Source organism: Symphodus melops (genome assembly GCF_947650265.1).
Source record: "Symphodus melops genome assembly, chromosome: 14".
Lineage (NCBI taxonomy): Eukaryota > Metazoa > Chordata > Actinopteri > Labriformes > Labridae > Symphodus > Symphodus melops.
The window spans coordinates 16,213,033-16,231,267 of NC_136704.1; the positions used below are offsets into that span (position 1 = coordinate 16,213,033).

The window sequence follows — 18,235 nt, forward strand, 5'->3', positions numbered from 1 at the left end:
AGCTATAGCTTGAAGAAATGTTGCACAAGTGCCTGCAAATTATTGCTATAAACCAACATTTTTACACATAGACATGTCAGAACCAGCTTTGTTGGCCAGATATGTTTCTACTACTAAAGCTACTAGCTACTAAACAATATATGAAACAACAAGCTACAAGTCTGCATTACACAGCAGTGCAGTGATTAGGAGTCACTCAGTTCTGGTCCATATCACAATTGGTCTGTCTCCTTTTATTTATATGTTGCTTGCATTTGAAAAGAACATCCAATAAATTAAATTTGATAAAGAATATCATACTTTTTTGTATTTATTAATAGGCCTACTGTAAATCAATACTTCTGTAATATCAGCTGTAAATGTTTGACGATAACCAAAATATCACTTCCAGGGCTCGAAGAAGATGAATGTATTTGTTTACTTCTGTTTTAACAGGTGTTAGATTTGAATACAATGACGAGTTGCTTCGAAGATGGCTTCCGTGGTTTCCATAACAACGTGAGGCTAACAAAGACGCACAAGTAGCCGTCACCTCGTTCAAAACGTATTAATAACGAGCTGCTGAGCAACAACGAGTCTCACACTTGGCTGAATACCTTGAAAGGTAGGAGTTATGTTATTTAGTATTTTGCAGTTGTTCAAATGTACTAAATATAGAGGAACGTTGAGGCTCAGTGTGGTTGTTAACGATAGCTTTCAAGCTAGATATGAAGTCACCCTTACCATTTCTTATTTGTTTATTTATTTATTTTTACCATTTTTATATCCACTGCTGTTCCGGGCCTTCTTCTGCTGCGTGCATCAAATTAACTGGAGGTATTTTCCTGTCCCTCGTGTGCTGCACCTGGACTTTCAAGTGTTGAAGCAGTTTCTCTGACAGTAATAAACGGTTGTCCTCAAGTCCCTGGAGAGATGTGTTCATTCAGTCTATAGCTGCTGTCCAGAGTTCAGCTCGAGTTTATTGATCAGGCTCTCCTGTCTTCTAAAACCTCGGTGTGATGTCTTGATATGATATGTGTAAAAGACATACTGTCACACATCTCCGCCTTAATACCCAGCCACCATATTTGAACTATACACTAACTATGCTGACAGCTGTAAAAATAAATATATATATATATATATATATATATATATATATATATATATATATATATATATATATATATATATATGACAGCAGTAGAGTTCACATGTTTTTACACCTTTTTGCAAAATAAAATCAAGGTGCAAATTATCACCTGCCGAGGTAATACAGTACATGTAGTATAGGCTACTTGCTTTAGGCTGACTCTTGTAAAATTCATCAAATGGCAACATTTATGTTTAATATTGTACATGGTCCCTTTATATATATATATATATATATATATATATATATATAAAAGTCAGGTTGGGCTAATTAACAAAGCCCCATGGGTGTTATTTTGTTGAGATGTGTAAGCTCTTATCAGTCAGCTTTGGGAATCTGCTGCGCTAATTACAACACTAAGTTGAGATGTCATCCAACCTTTGGCCTCTTAGCACATTTCCAGGAGAATATTGACGCTTTTTTTTATCATTAATTATCTCCTTTTTGTGAATTGACAAGTAGATTTTAGGCAATTTTAAAATTCCATCAGAGGTTAATCTTTGCGTGTCATTTATGATCAAATGCTGGAGTTGTGTCCATGTGTCTGTTTTTCTCCCATACAGACAGCTCTGGGCTGAATGCTTGGCTGGTGCTGAAAAGGACCCTCTCTAAAGCAGTGTCTGTGACGAGCCGACATGGTACGTCTGACCCTCGATCTGATCACTAAATCTAAAAACCACTTCAAAAAGAAAAGGGGCCTCTCCTTCCCAGAGTACCTGACGGCCCTCACCCACCTCCACTTCTCCGGAAAGAATATTGAAGACATTGTAAGTAGCTATAATTCATGCAGACATTTAAAGTTTGTGCATTTCTTTCTATTGTATGCCATTACACATGCTTTTCTATCTCCAGGGTGATATCTCCATGTGTAGAAACCTGACTGTCCTCTACCTTTACGATAATCAAATCACACACATTTGCAACCTTGACTTTGCCTCCAACCTCACCCATCTGTATATGCAGAACAACAACATCACTAAAATAGATAATCTCTTCACTCTACAGAGGCTCTCCAAACTGTGAGTAGACACGTTTTAAGTGATTTTGGGGTTTTTGGTGCCAGGATACTCATTTTAAATCTTAGGTGTGTCTGAACATGTGTGTGGTTTTCCTGCTCTGTAGGTATCTGGGGGGAAACAGGATCACAGTGGTGGATGGCTTAGAGAATCTCTGTGCGCTGAAGGAGCTTCACCTTGAGAATCAAAGGCTGGCACCAGGGCAAAGGTTGCTCCTTGGCCCCAGGACTCTCCTCTCTCTTGCTGTATGTACAAAGATAGTATGAGACGTGCACATTTTTTGCACAGTCGAATTTTATATTATTTAGACAATCAAAAGGTCAGAGGAAAGCCGAATTACCTTTTTATACAGATGATGCAGATTATACATGTGGGGTGTCACTGTGGTAGGTTATCACATCCAATTTGAAGAGATCTCAGATTTCTCCGAGGCCAGTGATCCATGTGAGAGCATATCTTGTGCTGGGTTTGATGATGTCAAAGAGACCTCTGTTGCTCTCTCTGGTCTGACAAATCAGTTAGGTCTGTTTACTGTACTTCGTTTACTGCCCAGGCCATGGATAAACACACCAAAAGTCTCAGCTTCTTGTTTGTTTGGATAATTAAAGAAATTGCTGTGCAAATTTAAAGAGTTCCATCCTATATAAACGTGCCATTATAGAACTTCAAACCCGGATGAATATATAGATATGCAATTTCTAGAGTCGGATTTTGACAAAATCCTAGTAGGTATTAAAAGAGAGCAAATTTATATGGTTATTCCAAAGTGAATGTGTAATTTGTGCATTAACAATAGTGCTGTGATGTGTTTCCATAATGTCTGTGTAAATACTGTTTCAAAGACACATTAGTCATGTTATCTTCTGCCTCTTACTGTGAAAATGCATCATTGCATATTTTAATAACTGCCAGGATTAACATTTGGCCGCAAAAACAAACAGACAAAAACAAAACAAAAAACATTTTTTGGGGATGACTTTGAAATATTGACTTTAAATGTTTTTTTGAAGTCTGTTCTCTTTTTGCACAGGAATCCCTTCATGTCCTGAACATCAACAACAACAACATCGATGGCATCAAAGACCTGGCAGTACTGAAGGAGCTCAAGCATTTTTCTGCTGCTGACAATAAATTGCACGAAATGGAGGTGAATATACAATAAGATCAAATTAAAAAATGTCAGCAAATTTCGGTTTTAACAGTCGAGTTCAAAAGAAGACGGAACTGCCTGTACACTGTTCACTGTGCTGCATCAGAGCAACTTTGCATGACATGGTGTATTAAAGTAAACCGCACATATTAGTTGGTCCGGTCGACGTTCACGTTGTTCTGTAGCTTTCTGAAGTCATGTGTGAAATGATATGGAGAACAGAGTTCAAAAAAACCAAATCCTGCAAATCCTGCCGTAGGTTCCCAGTCTCCATGAGTTGCACAGGGTCAGAATTATTCAACAAATCAGCGAGCTATTCCCCGGAGACTTTTCTTGCTGACAGCTTTAAACAAGCATAAGTTTCTCTCTTTCCTTAAGAGGCTGAATTTTCCTCTCCGCCTCAGAATCCTCTATTTGATACCCTAAACCAGCACTACTTAACTTTATGAGAGATTCATCTAAAGCACAGATATGATTTATGCTCCCAGACTTCCTTGAAAGATGACCTTATGGTTTTTTAAGCTCCCTCTCTCGGATTCTTCTCCCTGTTTTAATTGATATATGAACCGAAAATGTTGATGACTTCAGGCTCTTCATAACTGAGGTGAATTTTCCTTTGAGAACTTTGGTGCAGGTAATTGCTGTCCACGTGTCATTCATAGCAGATATGTCCTATAATTTATACAACCCGTCTGCCACTATCGATCCTGCAAGACAGCACTCCTAAGGATCAATCCCTTCTTTTGCACCATTTGCTCAGAATCCAGAGAAAACATTATAGATTTTTTAAAATAGATTATGACAGGCAGTCGGCCAGGGTGACAAATGGGGAGCATCTTTGGAGGCCGTTAGCTGTGTGCAGGGCAGAGAGGACGGGGAATCGAAGGCCTGGTCAAATACAGGTTCATAACTGGCCCATCATTAGTCCAGGCAAGAGAGTCGGCCAAGTCAGTGAGTATCCTGCCTCCGCTGTTCTCCACGCCCCCGTGTGGGGGGCAATTTGGCGCTGGTTGCTCTTCGGTGAGGGCCTTCTGAGTGACGGCCCTGACACGATCATTTATCAAAGCCTGGGAGCGCGCGGTGCTCAGGGGTCCCCTCTGAACTGATTGCAGCACGAGCTGGAAAAGTGGAAGCGCTTTGGCCAAGACAGGAAGGCAATGAACAATCAGAGCGTGTCCAGAGAGTATTCATATTTCCAGGCTTGGATTAATGTGCCTTTAGATAAACATACAACTGCAGGCAACTGGCTGGAGGAGCCAGCCTCTCACCGCCCCAGGAGAAAACTTGTAGTTACATGACACCGGTGACACTGTTTATTAAAATGGACTGATGTGTTGTTTATGCGCCTCCACTGGCCCTTGTACCTCACATTAACATTCACTTACACCACAGCTTTTCTAGCGTTCCTGGTGTTAATCCAGGGTTGGGGATTATATAATTTATAAACCCTGTATTTGTTGAGAATTAAATTGCACATTGATTCCTGTTTAGTTACTGAGCAAACCATTAGACACATTTGTGCTTAGTTTGACTTATTATAGGGTCAAATGAACGTAACAGATAAAGTATTATTCCCTTTTTTTTGTATTTTCAGGAATTAGAGGAAGTGTTCGGCTGTTGGCATGAGCTGACTCGGATGGATTTGAGTGGAAATCCTGTGTGTAAAAAAGCAAAGTACAGAGACCGCCTGATAACTGTGTGCACAAGCCTGGGTGAGAGATTAGGTTGTGTCTTACCTAACACCATTCTAATATGAAAGTTCACTTTACTCCTCTGACTAAGCCAGGCTAAAATTTAATTGTGCACCTAATAATAAAAATAATGATAATTTAGTCATATGTATTTTTTATTGTTTACTTTGAATATTTAGAGATTCTTGATGGACGGGAAATTAATGAGTTAACCAGGAAGTTCCTTATTATCTGGAAAGCATCCAAAGAGGCAAAGAAGATCAAAAACAACCAACTGTTGACTGGACTGATGATCTCTTACCCCTTAACAAGTAAGCTGTGAAATGAATCAGTAACTTTTTCAATCCACTGTAAGATCTGTAATTATATTGTTCCTAATCATTCTGTTGGTAACTGACTGTATGGCATCATCTATGTGTATAGCAGGCAAGCTCTCCATTAATAACTTCAGTGATAACAACTATGTTATATGAATAGCCACAGTGTTGAGAAACAGTCACATCCTAAAAACACAAGTCAAACAGAAATGTCCAAAAAGCATTCATTATATTTCAAAGACAGTACAGTTATTTTCTGTTAAGCTATTTATTTTTCACATTTAAAAGTTTTTTTTTTCTTACTGTATGATTTTGTTTTTGTTCCAGGTGACTTTAACGCAGGTCTGGCTCCGCATCCTGCTCACCTCTACAGTCAAGCTAATGTGCAAAGGTGGAAACTGCAGAAGTCTCTTAGGTCTGCTGTCATCGTTCACACAGATCTCAGTTAAAAATCACTCCACTTTAACTACCCGATCATTTTAGTGTAGAAGTTATGTTATTGTTACAAACATTATTGATTTGTGTGCCTTTTATTTCAATGTCTGTCATTCTTCCATCTTGTGATAACTTGCTTTTTTGTGTGATTAGCACCGCTGCCAATGTCATTAAACATTTGTAAAGTAATTGTACAGGGGGAGACAAAAGTCCTTTAAGTAATCAAATCAACTGTAATGTATTGTTGTTCAGAAGGGAATTTTAAAACTAAAACTACAATAAAATGGTTCTTGGACATTTTCTTCCCTCACTTTCTCAGCTGATTTATTTATTCATGTTTCAGGTCTGAGAATTTAAAATGAAAATAAAATCCAACTCAATCTTTCATTTTTGCTAGTCTTACAATTTATGAGATGTGTGTGATTTTTCATCTGTATGAATTTCAGTAAATAAGTGAATGAGAGATGCAGAGTGGCACAACCTAAACACTATCCTGCAGTTACAAGGTTTTATATTATCAAATGCTAACAATACATCCGTCTGTTTAAACAACGGTGATAAATGATTCTGTCCTCTCTCATTGCAAGTACAGCAATGATCCGGATGTGTTTATTGTCATCATTAAATGTTTGAATGAGTCTTAAGGAGCCACGTGGGTGTTTAACCTCAGGAAGATGCGGGGTTATTATGGAAACAAGCTGCCTTAACCTTCTTCTACTTCTCCAAATAATTAGTGGCCCAGAGCAATGCCGTTACTCCATCCTTACAAAAACAATGTTTATTAAGAACAGTTCGAGGATATACATATGAATAATTCCTTTCATTAATTTGCCGACATCACCGTTAGGAGCCTCGGAAATCACAGTGATTAATTTACAAGTCTCACAAGAATTTCCTCAATGCCTGCCTGTTGATTGCAGCGCTGGGATTTATTTATTAGCTGTTCCAATGAGCTTGCAATTCAAGACACACTGGCAATTAGTCAAATGTCTTGCATATCGCCTTACACTTATCACTGTCTACTGCAAACAGCGTCTGTGAAAGACTAACTTTTAGTCGGGAGAATGACGAGCCCATTTTCAGTCGATTTTGACTAACTTTCTTTCACACTTGGATAGGCTCATAAAGAAAATACAGGGTCAGCTCCGCAGCCAATTAGAGTGGGGTCTGGCCCACCGCATGTGAGAGCTAAAGGAGAGGAGAGTCCTGCCTCTGGCGTAGAAAGCAAGCCTCTGCTGCCCTCAGACAGAGAGAAGTTAAGAAAGGGGAGAGCAGTCTTCTGCACAGTGGGGAGTGTTATAGTGCACGTGATTAATAACTCCGCAGTGAAATACTTATCCATCGCTTTGTGTATCCAATAAATGAAAGGCTCCTGAGACCTTTACGCACACAGGTGAGGTGTTGGATGAGCGTGCAGGGACCGCTGCGCTCCTCTTTCTGCAGACGCACCCCTTTAAAAGGAGAAATCGGACGCATCCTGGACTTTTCTGCATTGAAGTAAAACATCTCTATTGGAGCTCTTTTTTTTTTTTAGATCGCCTGTATGTCTGCTTTCGAGACAGCGTCTCTGCGAGATAACACAGGTAAATGTCTTAACAACCACAAATCAGTATCTGGTTTTGTGAGTTTGAGTTTGAGTTTTGCATTATGCCGGGCAGGGGCTTCATTTGTGCTAAAGATACTTAGACGTGTCAAAAACATTTTATCCTGACAGCAACTTTTTAACTGCTATCACTTTTATTTGTCTTCGTGTTATTTTTGGACACGGTCCCTGACAACTAAACTAATAATCAATTTAAATAGTTTGTTTGTTAGGATAAACGTTGGATGTGTTTAACTTGAAACTATATGCTTTTTATATTTATAATGACTGACTTCAGACAAGACATCTTGAATTACAGTTTAATAAATAAATGATACAGAAAGAAAGTAAATTCACATGTGTATATTCTTTCGAAGTATTGTTAAACGGCAAATGACATTGGCATATATTCCCAAAAAATAATAATCCCAAAATGTGCATTAAAATTATTTTTCGATTATAACTTAAGTTGAAAAAGGTGCACATTAGACAAGTTTTAACTAAAGTGACTTGATGTGTCTGAATAAATACTGTTCTTCAGGTCTGTGAGATCAGCCGGATGGTTGGAAGACAGACGCTCCGGATGGACAACGCTTCTTGCTCCCGGGTGGTGGTGGATGACAGCCCTGCATCCAGTCCGAGCTCCAGTCCCAGTCCGGACGGGCGTCGTCGGGATCTCCAGCGGGCCGGCAGGGTGATGCAGAGCGCAGGGCTCGGCGGGTTCGGCGGCAGAGGACGCCCGGCAGCAGCTAACGCAGCGCGGGAGAGGAGCCGAGTGCAGACCCTGAGAACCGCGTTCCTGGAGCTCCAAAGGACTTTGCCGTCCGTACCACCGGACACCAAGTTGTCCAAACTCGACGTGTTGATACTGGCCACCACCTATATTGCCCATTTGACTCGAACACTACAGGAGGAAGGAGCAGAGGAGGGAGAGAACACAAAACAAACAGAGGCATTACACTCTTTAAAGGGGGACGGCTACCTGCACCCAGTCAAGGTCAGTAGTAATAATAATAATAATAATAATAATAACAACAATAATAATAATAATAATAATAAAAATAAAAATAGACATACATCCGTTTCCTTGTTATTTGTTTTTGATTAACAAATAAAATGTCACCCACAGAAATGGCCCATGCGATCCAGACTGTACGTCGGAGCATCCGGACAGTTCCTCAACACAAATCTTTCAGAGTCAGAGAATCAAGGCCCTTCCTCCTCCACCTCCCAGTAACAGGCTTAAAATCATTTGGAAGACAATATTTCACATTTGCATGAGTCCATGCTGTTTATTGTTGCCTTATGAGTGTAGAATACCTAATGTGACTTTAACTAAAACCCTGCCAATAGGAAGACGTTGTAAATTAATATATTAATTCTATTGTATAGATTTTGAAGAGACATGACGTTTCTCTGTTGTTGTTTTGGTTCATCCTGTTTGCCCTGCATTGTGCAGCTCCCTACATGTCCCAGGTATGATATTTGTAAATTCCACGGGGTAACGAGCCCGTCATGCTTGAGTTGTGCACTTTCAGTTGAGACTTTTGCACTAAATGCATGTGTGAATAACTCGACATCTGTCATGTGAAGTGGTCTGTCAGAGTGTCAACAATGGATGCTCTTCGTCTCATGTTCCCTTTTTATTTTAACATGCATGGTTGTAAATGTGAATAAATGACTTCAGTGAAAGAAGACGAGTCTCCTGTGACGACTATAATCGAAATAGGATCCTTATTTACCTCTTTAAATATGCGTCTTTTTTAAAAACAATAATAATAAAAAAACGAGGTTTTCAGGGAATAACCATGTCTTGTTCTAATGTTAATTATATCAACACTTAATATTTACTTACAGGCCATGTGAGAATAACAGAAATCCAAACAAGCTATAAATAAATGTAAAAAATACAGCATGAGGCTAAATTATTTATTTATTTAAAACTGGGTCACAACACAAAAATAGAGTTAATAGAATAAATACCTAAACGGTCCCAAACTAAAGCAAAACGCTTTATAAGGGACATTAAATGTGTATAATAAGGCTGTTTGTTTCAGCTGGTCACAGTTGCAACATTAGGAAAGCAAACTAGAATTGATACAGATTAATGGCTTAAGTATTTAGAAAATCCACTCCTCAAATTAAAATGTTATAAAATGCTTTTTTTCAGTTAAAACAACAGTTATATGAAGCTACCTGAATGACTTTCATAAAATATCTCAATGTTCTTGACTTTTCTTAGACTTACATTGATAAGAAAACATAATTGTCAAAAAAAATCGACAAAACTATGTTTATTTAAGTTTAAAGGATATGATGGAGGTCTGAGAGGTTTTGGTTGTATTAATAATAAAGTAGCTATAAAAAAAACCATCAGTTTTATCTGCACTGAGCTGAATAGCCACCTTAGATTTACTTATTCGTTAGTTTGATGCAATGATGGAAATGACTTTTCTTGGTCGTTTTTCTATTAGATGTGTGCCTACATTCCAAAGAAGTATGGTGTAGAATAGATAATGTGCGCGTGCTCTACTGTGGGCGTCATGATGTGCAGTGCGCAGCTTCAGGGCGCATTTAAAGGAGGACGGACCCGGAAATCCGTCCTCTTCAACTGGACTCTCAGCCACGAGCAGCAGCACAGCCCTGCACCTCGTCATCATTATCTGCAAAATCAGAAGCTTGCATCATGACTGAGCTTCAATATAAAGGTAGGAAAAAGCTAGATGTTTTTTATACAGACTGTTTGACAGCCGAGTTTCCTGCTTGCCAAATGTTTATGTCCAGGAGAAGCAGCACTTAGCACCTAGCTAATGTTAGCTCAAATCTCCGCCACGTGGGAGAGAGGAGCTTTACATAAAGGTGGGATACATGTACATCAAACTCTAAATATATGATTGTACGTATTACTTGTAAATTGCGCACATTTAGAAGCTAATTGTTAATTGACAAATGTATTTATTTTCTATACCCTTAAAGGCTTAAAAAGAGGCGCATAAGATGTGGCGTGAATATGAAACAAGACTGAAATAACTCTCAAATATCGATCAATGTTGGGATATTCAGTTTGTTCACATGGATATGTGGCGAACTTGTCTTAAGGTCGTTTAATTATCACCTTAAATTCCCTGGTAGCCTCATCATTAACCTCTGGTAAGCCTGGTTCGATGTTTCAATTTAGACTATTGTCGTCCCTGAAGTGAGGTGAGGCAATAAATCATCTTTAAGACAGATGAAAGGGGGGAAACGCGCCCTCTGTGTCATTCAGCCTCTTTCAACAATGTCCATATCTGGTTATGTCCAGAGGTCAGCAGAAGAGCTGCTGGTCAGGGATTTGCGATCTCCCATTAATTAAGCAGGGAAAGTCCCCATGGCTCTCTCTGAGGGCCTGAGGTCATGGCAGAGGTCGTGACCTGCTGTTGAACCCGTCCTCAAACATCCGAGGTTAGCCATGCTCCCAAGCTGTGTATCTCGCTGAACCCTCTGACCTCAAAGTAATCAGTCATCTTTCCTCTCTATATTGGCTATTGCTTGAGAGCGTCTTAGTAAGGCAAGCTTGAAATCAATACTTTACTCCAGAGAGTAGCGTTTACAGATGAGCTTTGATAGTTAAACTTCATGACACTGATCTTGATAGATGAGAAAATTAGAAGTGATGAACGTGTCTTAAAACTCGAGGGATGCACTTCGACTTCAGTGTCCGACTATAACAATGTTTTGATCGTTTGTTTCTTTATTTAAAGATGTGCCGGTGAAGATGAGAAGGCTAATCTATGAGTGGGACACATGACGAGGTAAGATCTGGTTCAATAATTGCATATAAAGAATGCTAAATAAAACTTTGATTTAAAATGAAAAAGGGCTGTTTCTAATTTTATTTTTTTCCAGATGTCCAGTAACTGCTCCAAAGATGGATGATATTGGTTTATTCGCAGTGTTAACATGAAGGTGAGCATAACAGTATTTGTGTGCTTTAAAATTATCTGTTGCTGGTTTAGTGATGACTTCACAATTTGCCGTTTACCCATCAGACAACAATATGGTGACACTGTGACTAACTGAAAAGCCAGCATTATCGGATCACTATTGACTTTTAAAACAAAGACTTGGATCACTAATGTGTCTCTCACCATTCTTTAATGTTTCCCTCTTGGCCTCAGATGTCACGCTGTGGTCACAGGAGATGCGTCAGATGCTGTCGCTTGTGCTGATCAAGAGGTGAGTGCCTTGCTACATTTTGTACTACTGTGCATTGATATTGCTCAAACGTCACGTGATGTAGTTAATGCAATTGTATCTGAGAAAAGGCCAGCTATGTGGAGTAGCTTTTCAAAAGGTATCGGTTACATTTTAAAGAAAATAGAAATGGTAAAATTACTTTAAAAGGCATATCTCAACTAGTGTAACCTGTAAAAACAGTTTTGCTGCTGGAATAATGATGATTTCACTTTCTATGCCGTTTACCCATCAGACAACAGAGTGGTGAGAATTTGAAAACTGAATTCCCAGCTGCACCCTTAACCTTACCGTCTATAGGACTGCTGAGATGAGGGTCTTTATTCAATGCATGTTTTCTGAGTTGTTGTATTTAGTAAGGGAATGTCCTCTTTCGTTATGGAATTGCTATGAATGAAAAGGGCAAATTGAACAATCCTCTACATCTCCTACAGATGAGCTGTCAGCGCTGCGCTGGAACAAAAATCCTCTAAAGTGTTTCTCAATCTTATCAGTGGTAAGTAAATGTCATTTTTAAATAATGAATTTGGCAGTTTGTGCTTCTGGTTAAGAAGGCACGTCTTTTGCTCTTTTTATGATGAGTTCAACTTTTCGCCGTTTACCCATCAGACCAAAATGGGCTGCTGAGAATGTGAATAACTGAATTAAAAGATCAAATTAGAACCATAGAGATTACGTTTCACACTCGGGCTGATTATTTAATGCAACTTTTTTTTTTTTTAATATACAAGGTAATGGAGCACAACGGCCTCTAAGGTGGAGTAGTCTCATTTGAGAGGTATGCATCCAAACCAGTCTTGGCACATGTGCACTGCCATGTTTTTTTTTTTTTCTCTTAATGTAAGTTTTATTTTAATGTTTTTTTTGTTGTTACAGATGTTCCAGAGCTGATGGATCACAATTTGGAGAAATGTTAGAGATATTAGTCTTTTTTTTTTTTTTTTTTTTTTTTTAACATGTATATTGTGTTGTTAATCAGTAAAAAAAAAAAAAAAAAACTGCCTTGATTTTAACTTTCCCCTAATGTATCTTGTCTTAATGGATGTTCAGCTTACTGTGTAAATCACAATTGCGTTTTGGTGTTTTACATTTCGAAGGCTTTGTTTTCAAGTAACAAAAGGAATAAACAAACATAATTGTTTTGGGTTAATGGTGATTGTGCTGCCTACCTGTTTTGCACCTAAAAGCTCTATTCCTCAGTTATGTATGAGTCTGCTCCTGGTGCGTAGGCGTAGATGAAGTGTAGGATATTCTGGTGGAGCTCATCCAGGCTCGTGTCCCTCATGTGCAAACCATCCACATCTCCCAGGTAACAAGGAAACACTGCGTCCGGTGGAATAATGAGAGCAGAGGCCCCTGTAGAAAGAAGGCATGGGTGAACAGTTGAACACGGCCCTGATTAACACACTGACCAAATGCTTTGAGTCAACTACAGTATTGAAATCACAAATGGATAGAGTACGTAAGAATCATTCATAACATGATCTGACTAGTAAGTGCGTTAAAACCAGGTCGTATTTCTTACAGACTCACCGTGTTTTAGGGTAACGGAGTTTTCACAGAGGAGCACAGCAATCACAGCATCTTCCTCAAGCACCAGAGTTCTGAGACACAACCTGCAGTGAGCTTCGGCCAAAGAGACCCTTAAATAAATAAAGTCCCTTTTGTTTGTCTCGGTCAGTCCATTCTAAATAGGATTTACTTTTTTTAAATCAATGCAACAAGTGTCCTGTAGCCAGAAAATGATTAATTTGAAAGATTTAGCTTCACAGTAAATGTCTGCACAGCAAAATAGATCCTTAAACATTTTTCATTACCAAATGAAAAATCTCAGGGTACAAAAGCCCTCCACCTAGTGGATTCTAGTGAAGTTACAGTTGACTGAGTCAAGATCATAATGTATACTTATGAACAGTGCAATGTAAGAATATTAAAGCTGCATTTAATTTCTGGCTTACAGTAGTTTGACTGAGGCCACAGACATCTTGACACCCTGGCTCTGTGTCCGGACTCTTCGGCTGGCCATGTAGTAACCATGGATTACTTTCTCTGCTCTTGGGCTGAGCTCCACTTGAAGAGTCTGAGCATATGCTATCAGCTGGTGAATTGATCAAAGATAATTCTAAGTCAGTGTCACAACAAAGTCAGAGCAGTGTATTTTACACGCGTATTTTGACCTTCTGGTAGTCTTGAGTGGAAAACTCCCAGCTGGATGTGGAGAGGGGTTTTCCTGGCTGTACTGCCTGCTGTAGGGTGTGGACAGACTGGGCAAGAAGGGCCTGCTCTCCCGTGTCCCTGCACTGAATGACCAGGCCAAAAGTGTCTGCCAGCTGGATTGGTACTGGACCCAATTCCTTTGAAAAGAGAAAACTGGGCATCAGAAAGATGTTAAGTTTACTGTCGCTAAAGAGTTATTTTTAACAACAGTCAGTGGATCTCAACTGGTGGATGCAGTGGTCTTCAGAGGGCTGTGTATGTGTACCTGGAGAAAAGAAATCTAAGGAGTGGAAACATTTCTAAAACGTGGGTTGCAATTTCTCCTTGAGGGGAAGGTGGTGGGACCTGAGGCTACACAAATTGAGAACCAGTGATCTAAAGCGTCTCTGATACCTGCAGATGGCCGGTTTATTTTAATCTTCAAACAAAACGATCGTTCTGAAGTGCTCAGCTGTGATCTAATGCTCCCTGGGCAGGGCACTTCCTTTGAGAAAAGTACATTTTCTATTTCCTGTTATGTCTCGATTATCAGCACATGCCATCTGCGTTAAATTAAGTTTGGCACTCCTTGAACTCAAAATACACAACCAATTATCCTAATTGTGTAACTATCATTTGTATTTCTATTAAATAGTAATTGGAAAAGCTGAACATATGTGATTTGCCTTGAATTACTGAAATAATCTATTTGAAAGAAAAAAAGTTGCCACAGAAGCAATTAGTTCACATGCATAATGACACTTGTAAAAAAACAAAAATCTTCAATCAATGCAGTCCTGATTTTGAATTCAGATCATGCACTACGTAATGACCCTATGTTGTGATTGAACCCACTGCTGCTCCCAGTACAGCACAGTCTGCCTTGCCCGATCGTCGAGAGGCATCTGTGATGGCCCAGAAGCTGCACTGAACGGGGAAAGACAACTGCTGATCAGCATCCTCTCCATACTTCTTCCCAGGGATGAAAACGGACACTGTGCTGCTCTCCAGAACTGAGCAAAAAAGAAAAAACACAAGTTCAGTGCCTTCAAAACTCGCAGAAATTATTATATGAACCGTTAGCGGAAATAATAAACACGTTGGCTATTTCACCTGACTGAATAGCATCCAGTCTGTCCTTTTTGTAACAGCCCAGATCTCCCAACATGCACACACCGCCAGTGGCTAGCAGGGCAGAGCCAGCATGGATGTTAGCAGTACCTGTCCCATGTTCGTCCCGGGATAGAGATGCAAACATCTCCCCTGTGGCCTGATGTCTGACCCCACGACACGCCAGGCCCAGGCTGTATGTCATTAGTCTAACACAAACACAGGGGTGAAGGGTAATGAGCAGGACAGTATCTCAGGTTTCAAATAAGGTTGTAACACTCATTACTGCTTCACCTGTCTAGTATGAGAGTGTCAGTGGTGACAACGAGGAGATCCAAGTTGTTGAATGTGTCGTTTGAACCTGCTCTAGTCTGCACCAAGCTGAGTAGAAGGCCCAGCTTTAAGGTATTATAAAGGCCTTGAGGAGCCACATGCAACCCAAAGCAGTGAGCCACGATTGCAGAGAACCTCCAGGGAAAACCTTCTGTGGCCTTCAAGAGATCCTGGACGTGGTCACTGACTTTTTGGGGGCTTGTTGGAAGAGCTGTGAGATGCATCAAAATGTTACAATGAAAGAAATGTAAGAATTTTTGAGTACATTGGAGCAAGATATCTTCAGATTGATTTCTGGTATAACTACTCCAGAGACAGAGGAATTTCTATAAATCTGGAGCAGGATTTCATGTCAAACAAAGTCGTGCATTACTCTCTGGCTCCCATGGTTGGATGTTATTTGCCTCAACACTCCAGGTAATAGTGGGCCACTGGTGCACATGCGCAGGAATACCTAACACCCTGTAGAGTCGACCGATTCTCATCGTTTTACACAGCTCATCTGCATGAATGGAGGAAACAAAGCAAAGGGGAGATTCTGTGCAGCAGGGTGATTATTGAAGAAACATGCATGCCACCTTCAAAGCACTGCCAAGAGAAACACAGAGTGCTGCCTTTAGAACAAAGATTTCTCTGTGTGCGTATTGCACTACTGGCTAATGAGTGTTCCTTGCACTTATTAACATATATATTTAGTAACGGGAGCTCAGTGTATTGAATTCCTCTACAGGACTGGGTCAACAGAATATGTTAATCTTGGTGCTGAGATTTGTTAAACTCTCATGGGTACTGGCTGGACAATGTTATTAGAGGGGACAGAAACACTTAATATCCCACCATATGGCACAGTGTGCGGCTGGCTGCACAAAAATCTATTTATTTGAACTCTCTCCCAGTTAGTGTTTAAGAGTGGGACTCATTTAGAACACTAGAGAAAATTAAAGACACACTTTAATACATCTGACTGTGTGTACATGTGAGCAATTACACTACATTTAAAGGGCTGGAAATATTGTAGATGTCAATTTTATTTTTAGGAAAATCATTTCCTTTACATTTTCAAAGCAAATTAAAACTCAGTTTTTCATCCCAGTGACTCTATTCTTTCTTTACTCTAGTGCATACAAAAACAAATTTGTTAGCAGTGCTGTCAGCTACTGGTCAGACAGTCAATGAGGAGGAGCAGAGGGGTCTTGACATGGTTACTTAATGCTGAAAAAAAAACTGGTTGATGGATTCTTTGCTATTTCAGGATTAGGTTACTCTGCTGATGTGTTTTTGTTTAAGGCTGTTATTCTTGTCTAATAAGGTGGGTAAGAATGCATTCTGCTTATGCATTCGCCACACTACTCCCACCTCTCAGATGAAATAGGCCATCAAAGCATTTTATGTTGCTGCAAATATATATATATATATATATATATATATATATATATATATATATATATATATATATGTAGTATATACAAATACTGTATAAATGTTTCAGCAAAATGGGACATGGTTAAAGAGTGGACCTTAATTTAAACAATGTGAAGCCTTTACACTTGTGACAAACCTGATGTAGACTTACCTCTGAGGAACAGAGTGACAGACTGATATCTGAAGGCTCCTTTCTGAAGGGCACTAAGAGCATCCAGTGCTTTGACATGGATAAGCTCCACAAGCTGTTTGTCTGTCTCCACAAAGACACATTCCCAAACATAAAGATGATCACAATGCAGATATTTTCACTTCTCGCATGTACAATAAGTAACATTCACACACTACAACAATCCCACCTCCCAGTACTCTAAACTTCACATCCTCTTTCAGTGGGGAGCTGCAGACCACACAGCTGAAGTCGTTCCTCACGGTAGCTGATTCTGTGGCACCAGGCGCATGGACACGAATGTAACGAAACCCTATGGGCAGTATTCAGTTAATTAAATAAAATGTGACACCGATAGACAATGAATGTTTACCCTCTGAGAATTTCTTGAAAAATAAAATTGCGTGAGTAAAAAGCTCAAACCCGGCCTGTTCTAAAAAAACACTAGAGGACAGGAATTAAAAAAGTAACAATGTATGTTTCATGTGGTACCTGTAGAGCAGGGACAGTCTTCGTTAATGCAGAGGAATCTGGCACCCTGAGTATATTTAGTGACCCTTGTCATGGCAATGACCAGACCCTCCATTGAGACAGGTCTCATGGGACCATACCCACGAGGGAAACTACCCAGGTCCAGGTTGTACTCAGGGAATGGAGGCAGGTGTGTCAGCTTCAGGATTACATTCACCTCAAAGTGAACAATCAGATCAAACATATTTACTCAACTGCAGTTTAAAATAAAATTCACTTTAGTGTCAGAAATAGACTTAAAGGGTCATAAGTTGAGCAGCTTTTTTTTGTTTTTTAATTTCTTACAGAAAACAAATGGAAGGAAGGCATTTACCATTGGGCCCTACCTGGTTCTCTGTGTGTATTTTTTCAACAAGTGAAAGTGTCTTAATAGCCAGGAAGCAAACCTGAACGAGGAACAAGGCACATGTAAAACAACCAACATTACTATGAAAGTGAATAATTCCTTCAGATAGCACAAAGTTTCACTCACTGACTGAAACAAAGATGTAGCTTTCAGAGGATCGCACAGAACACATTCACCCAGTACAGCATCCACCTCCATCACATCAGCTGGATGCACACTAATACAAAACCTGTAAACAGCCTCGATCTGTTGGGGGTCTGGAGGAAGTGGAAAAACATTGTCGAAAATGAAATCCTAGCGGAGCACTTTTGGTGTGTTAGCCTGTTTTTCATGTCCTCACACAGGGCCTTATCTCACCGTTAAATCGTTTGCAGTCTTCGGCCAGTCTATGTAGGCCACCGCTTCTATCTAAATAAACAAGGACTGATTCTTTCAAAGACAAAATGTCAGCCATCTCTTTTTAACGGCACAAATGTGTACACAGCTACAAGCAAACTAGCATGTCTTCTTGGATATGTTTGAGTTTACAGATTGGCGCGCGACGGTTACCAACCAATCAGAACAAGCCCGAA

At 39.7% G+C, this 18,235-nt stretch overlaps 3 protein-coding genes across 4 annotated transcripts; 2 read left to right on the top strand and 1 right to left on the bottom strand.

Annotated features, from left to right (window-relative positions):
• Positions 1-460: 460 nt before the first annotated feature.
• On the top strand, positions 461-6,379 carry ppp1r42 (protein phosphatase 1, regulatory subunit 42). Of its 2 annotated transcripts, XM_079361271.1 has the most exons (9): positions 461-604; positions 1,696-1,899; positions 1,985-2,151; positions 2,255-2,393; positions 3,179-3,295; positions 4,893-5,010; positions 5,169-5,300; positions 5,413-5,453; positions 5,632-5,818. In XM_079361271.1, the coding sequence occupies exons 2-9, from the start codon at positions 1,768-1,770 to the stop codon at positions 5,635-5,637; spliced, it is 852 nt and encodes a 283-aa protein (XP_079217397.1). In that variant the 5' UTR covers positions 461-604; positions 1,696-1,767; the 3' UTR covers positions 5,638-5,818. The 2 variants fall into 2 exon arrangements, with proteins under 2 accessions (XP_079217397.1, XP_079217396.1); XM_079361270.1 differs by lacking the exon at positions 5,413-5,453 and having other exon boundaries at positions 5,634-6,379.
• Positions 6,380-6,975: 596 nt separating this feature from the next.
• On the top strand, positions 6,976-8,647 carry tcf24 (transcription factor 24). Its single transcript, XM_079361278.1, has 2 exons — positions 6,976-8,320; positions 8,453-8,647. Exons 1-2 carry the CDS (start codon positions 7,883-7,885, stop codon positions 8,558-8,560), a joined length of 546 nt encoding a protein of 181 aa, XP_079217404.1. The 5' UTR covers positions 6,976-7,882; the 3' UTR covers positions 8,561-8,647.
• Positions 8,089-18,206, bottom strand: mcmdc2 (minichromosome maintenance domain containing 2). The gene is made up of 15 exons (XM_079361242.1): positions 18,021-18,206; positions 17,790-17,920; positions 17,644-17,703; positions 17,279-17,474; positions 16,977-17,099; positions 16,769-16,870; positions 15,569-15,697; positions 15,157-15,406; positions 14,866-15,071; positions 14,608-14,765; positions 13,734-13,910; positions 13,515-13,654; positions 13,090-13,199; positions 12,726-12,912; positions 8,089-8,227 (listed from the first exon to the last, which is right to left on the bottom strand). The coding sequence occupies exons 1-14, from the start codon at positions 18,115-18,117 to the stop codon at positions 12,746-12,748; spliced, it is 2,046 nt and encodes a 681-aa protein (XP_079217368.1). The 5' UTR covers positions 18,118-18,206; the 3' UTR covers positions 8,089-8,227; positions 12,726-12,745.
• Between the last annotated feature and the right edge of the window lie 29 nt (positions 18,207-18,235).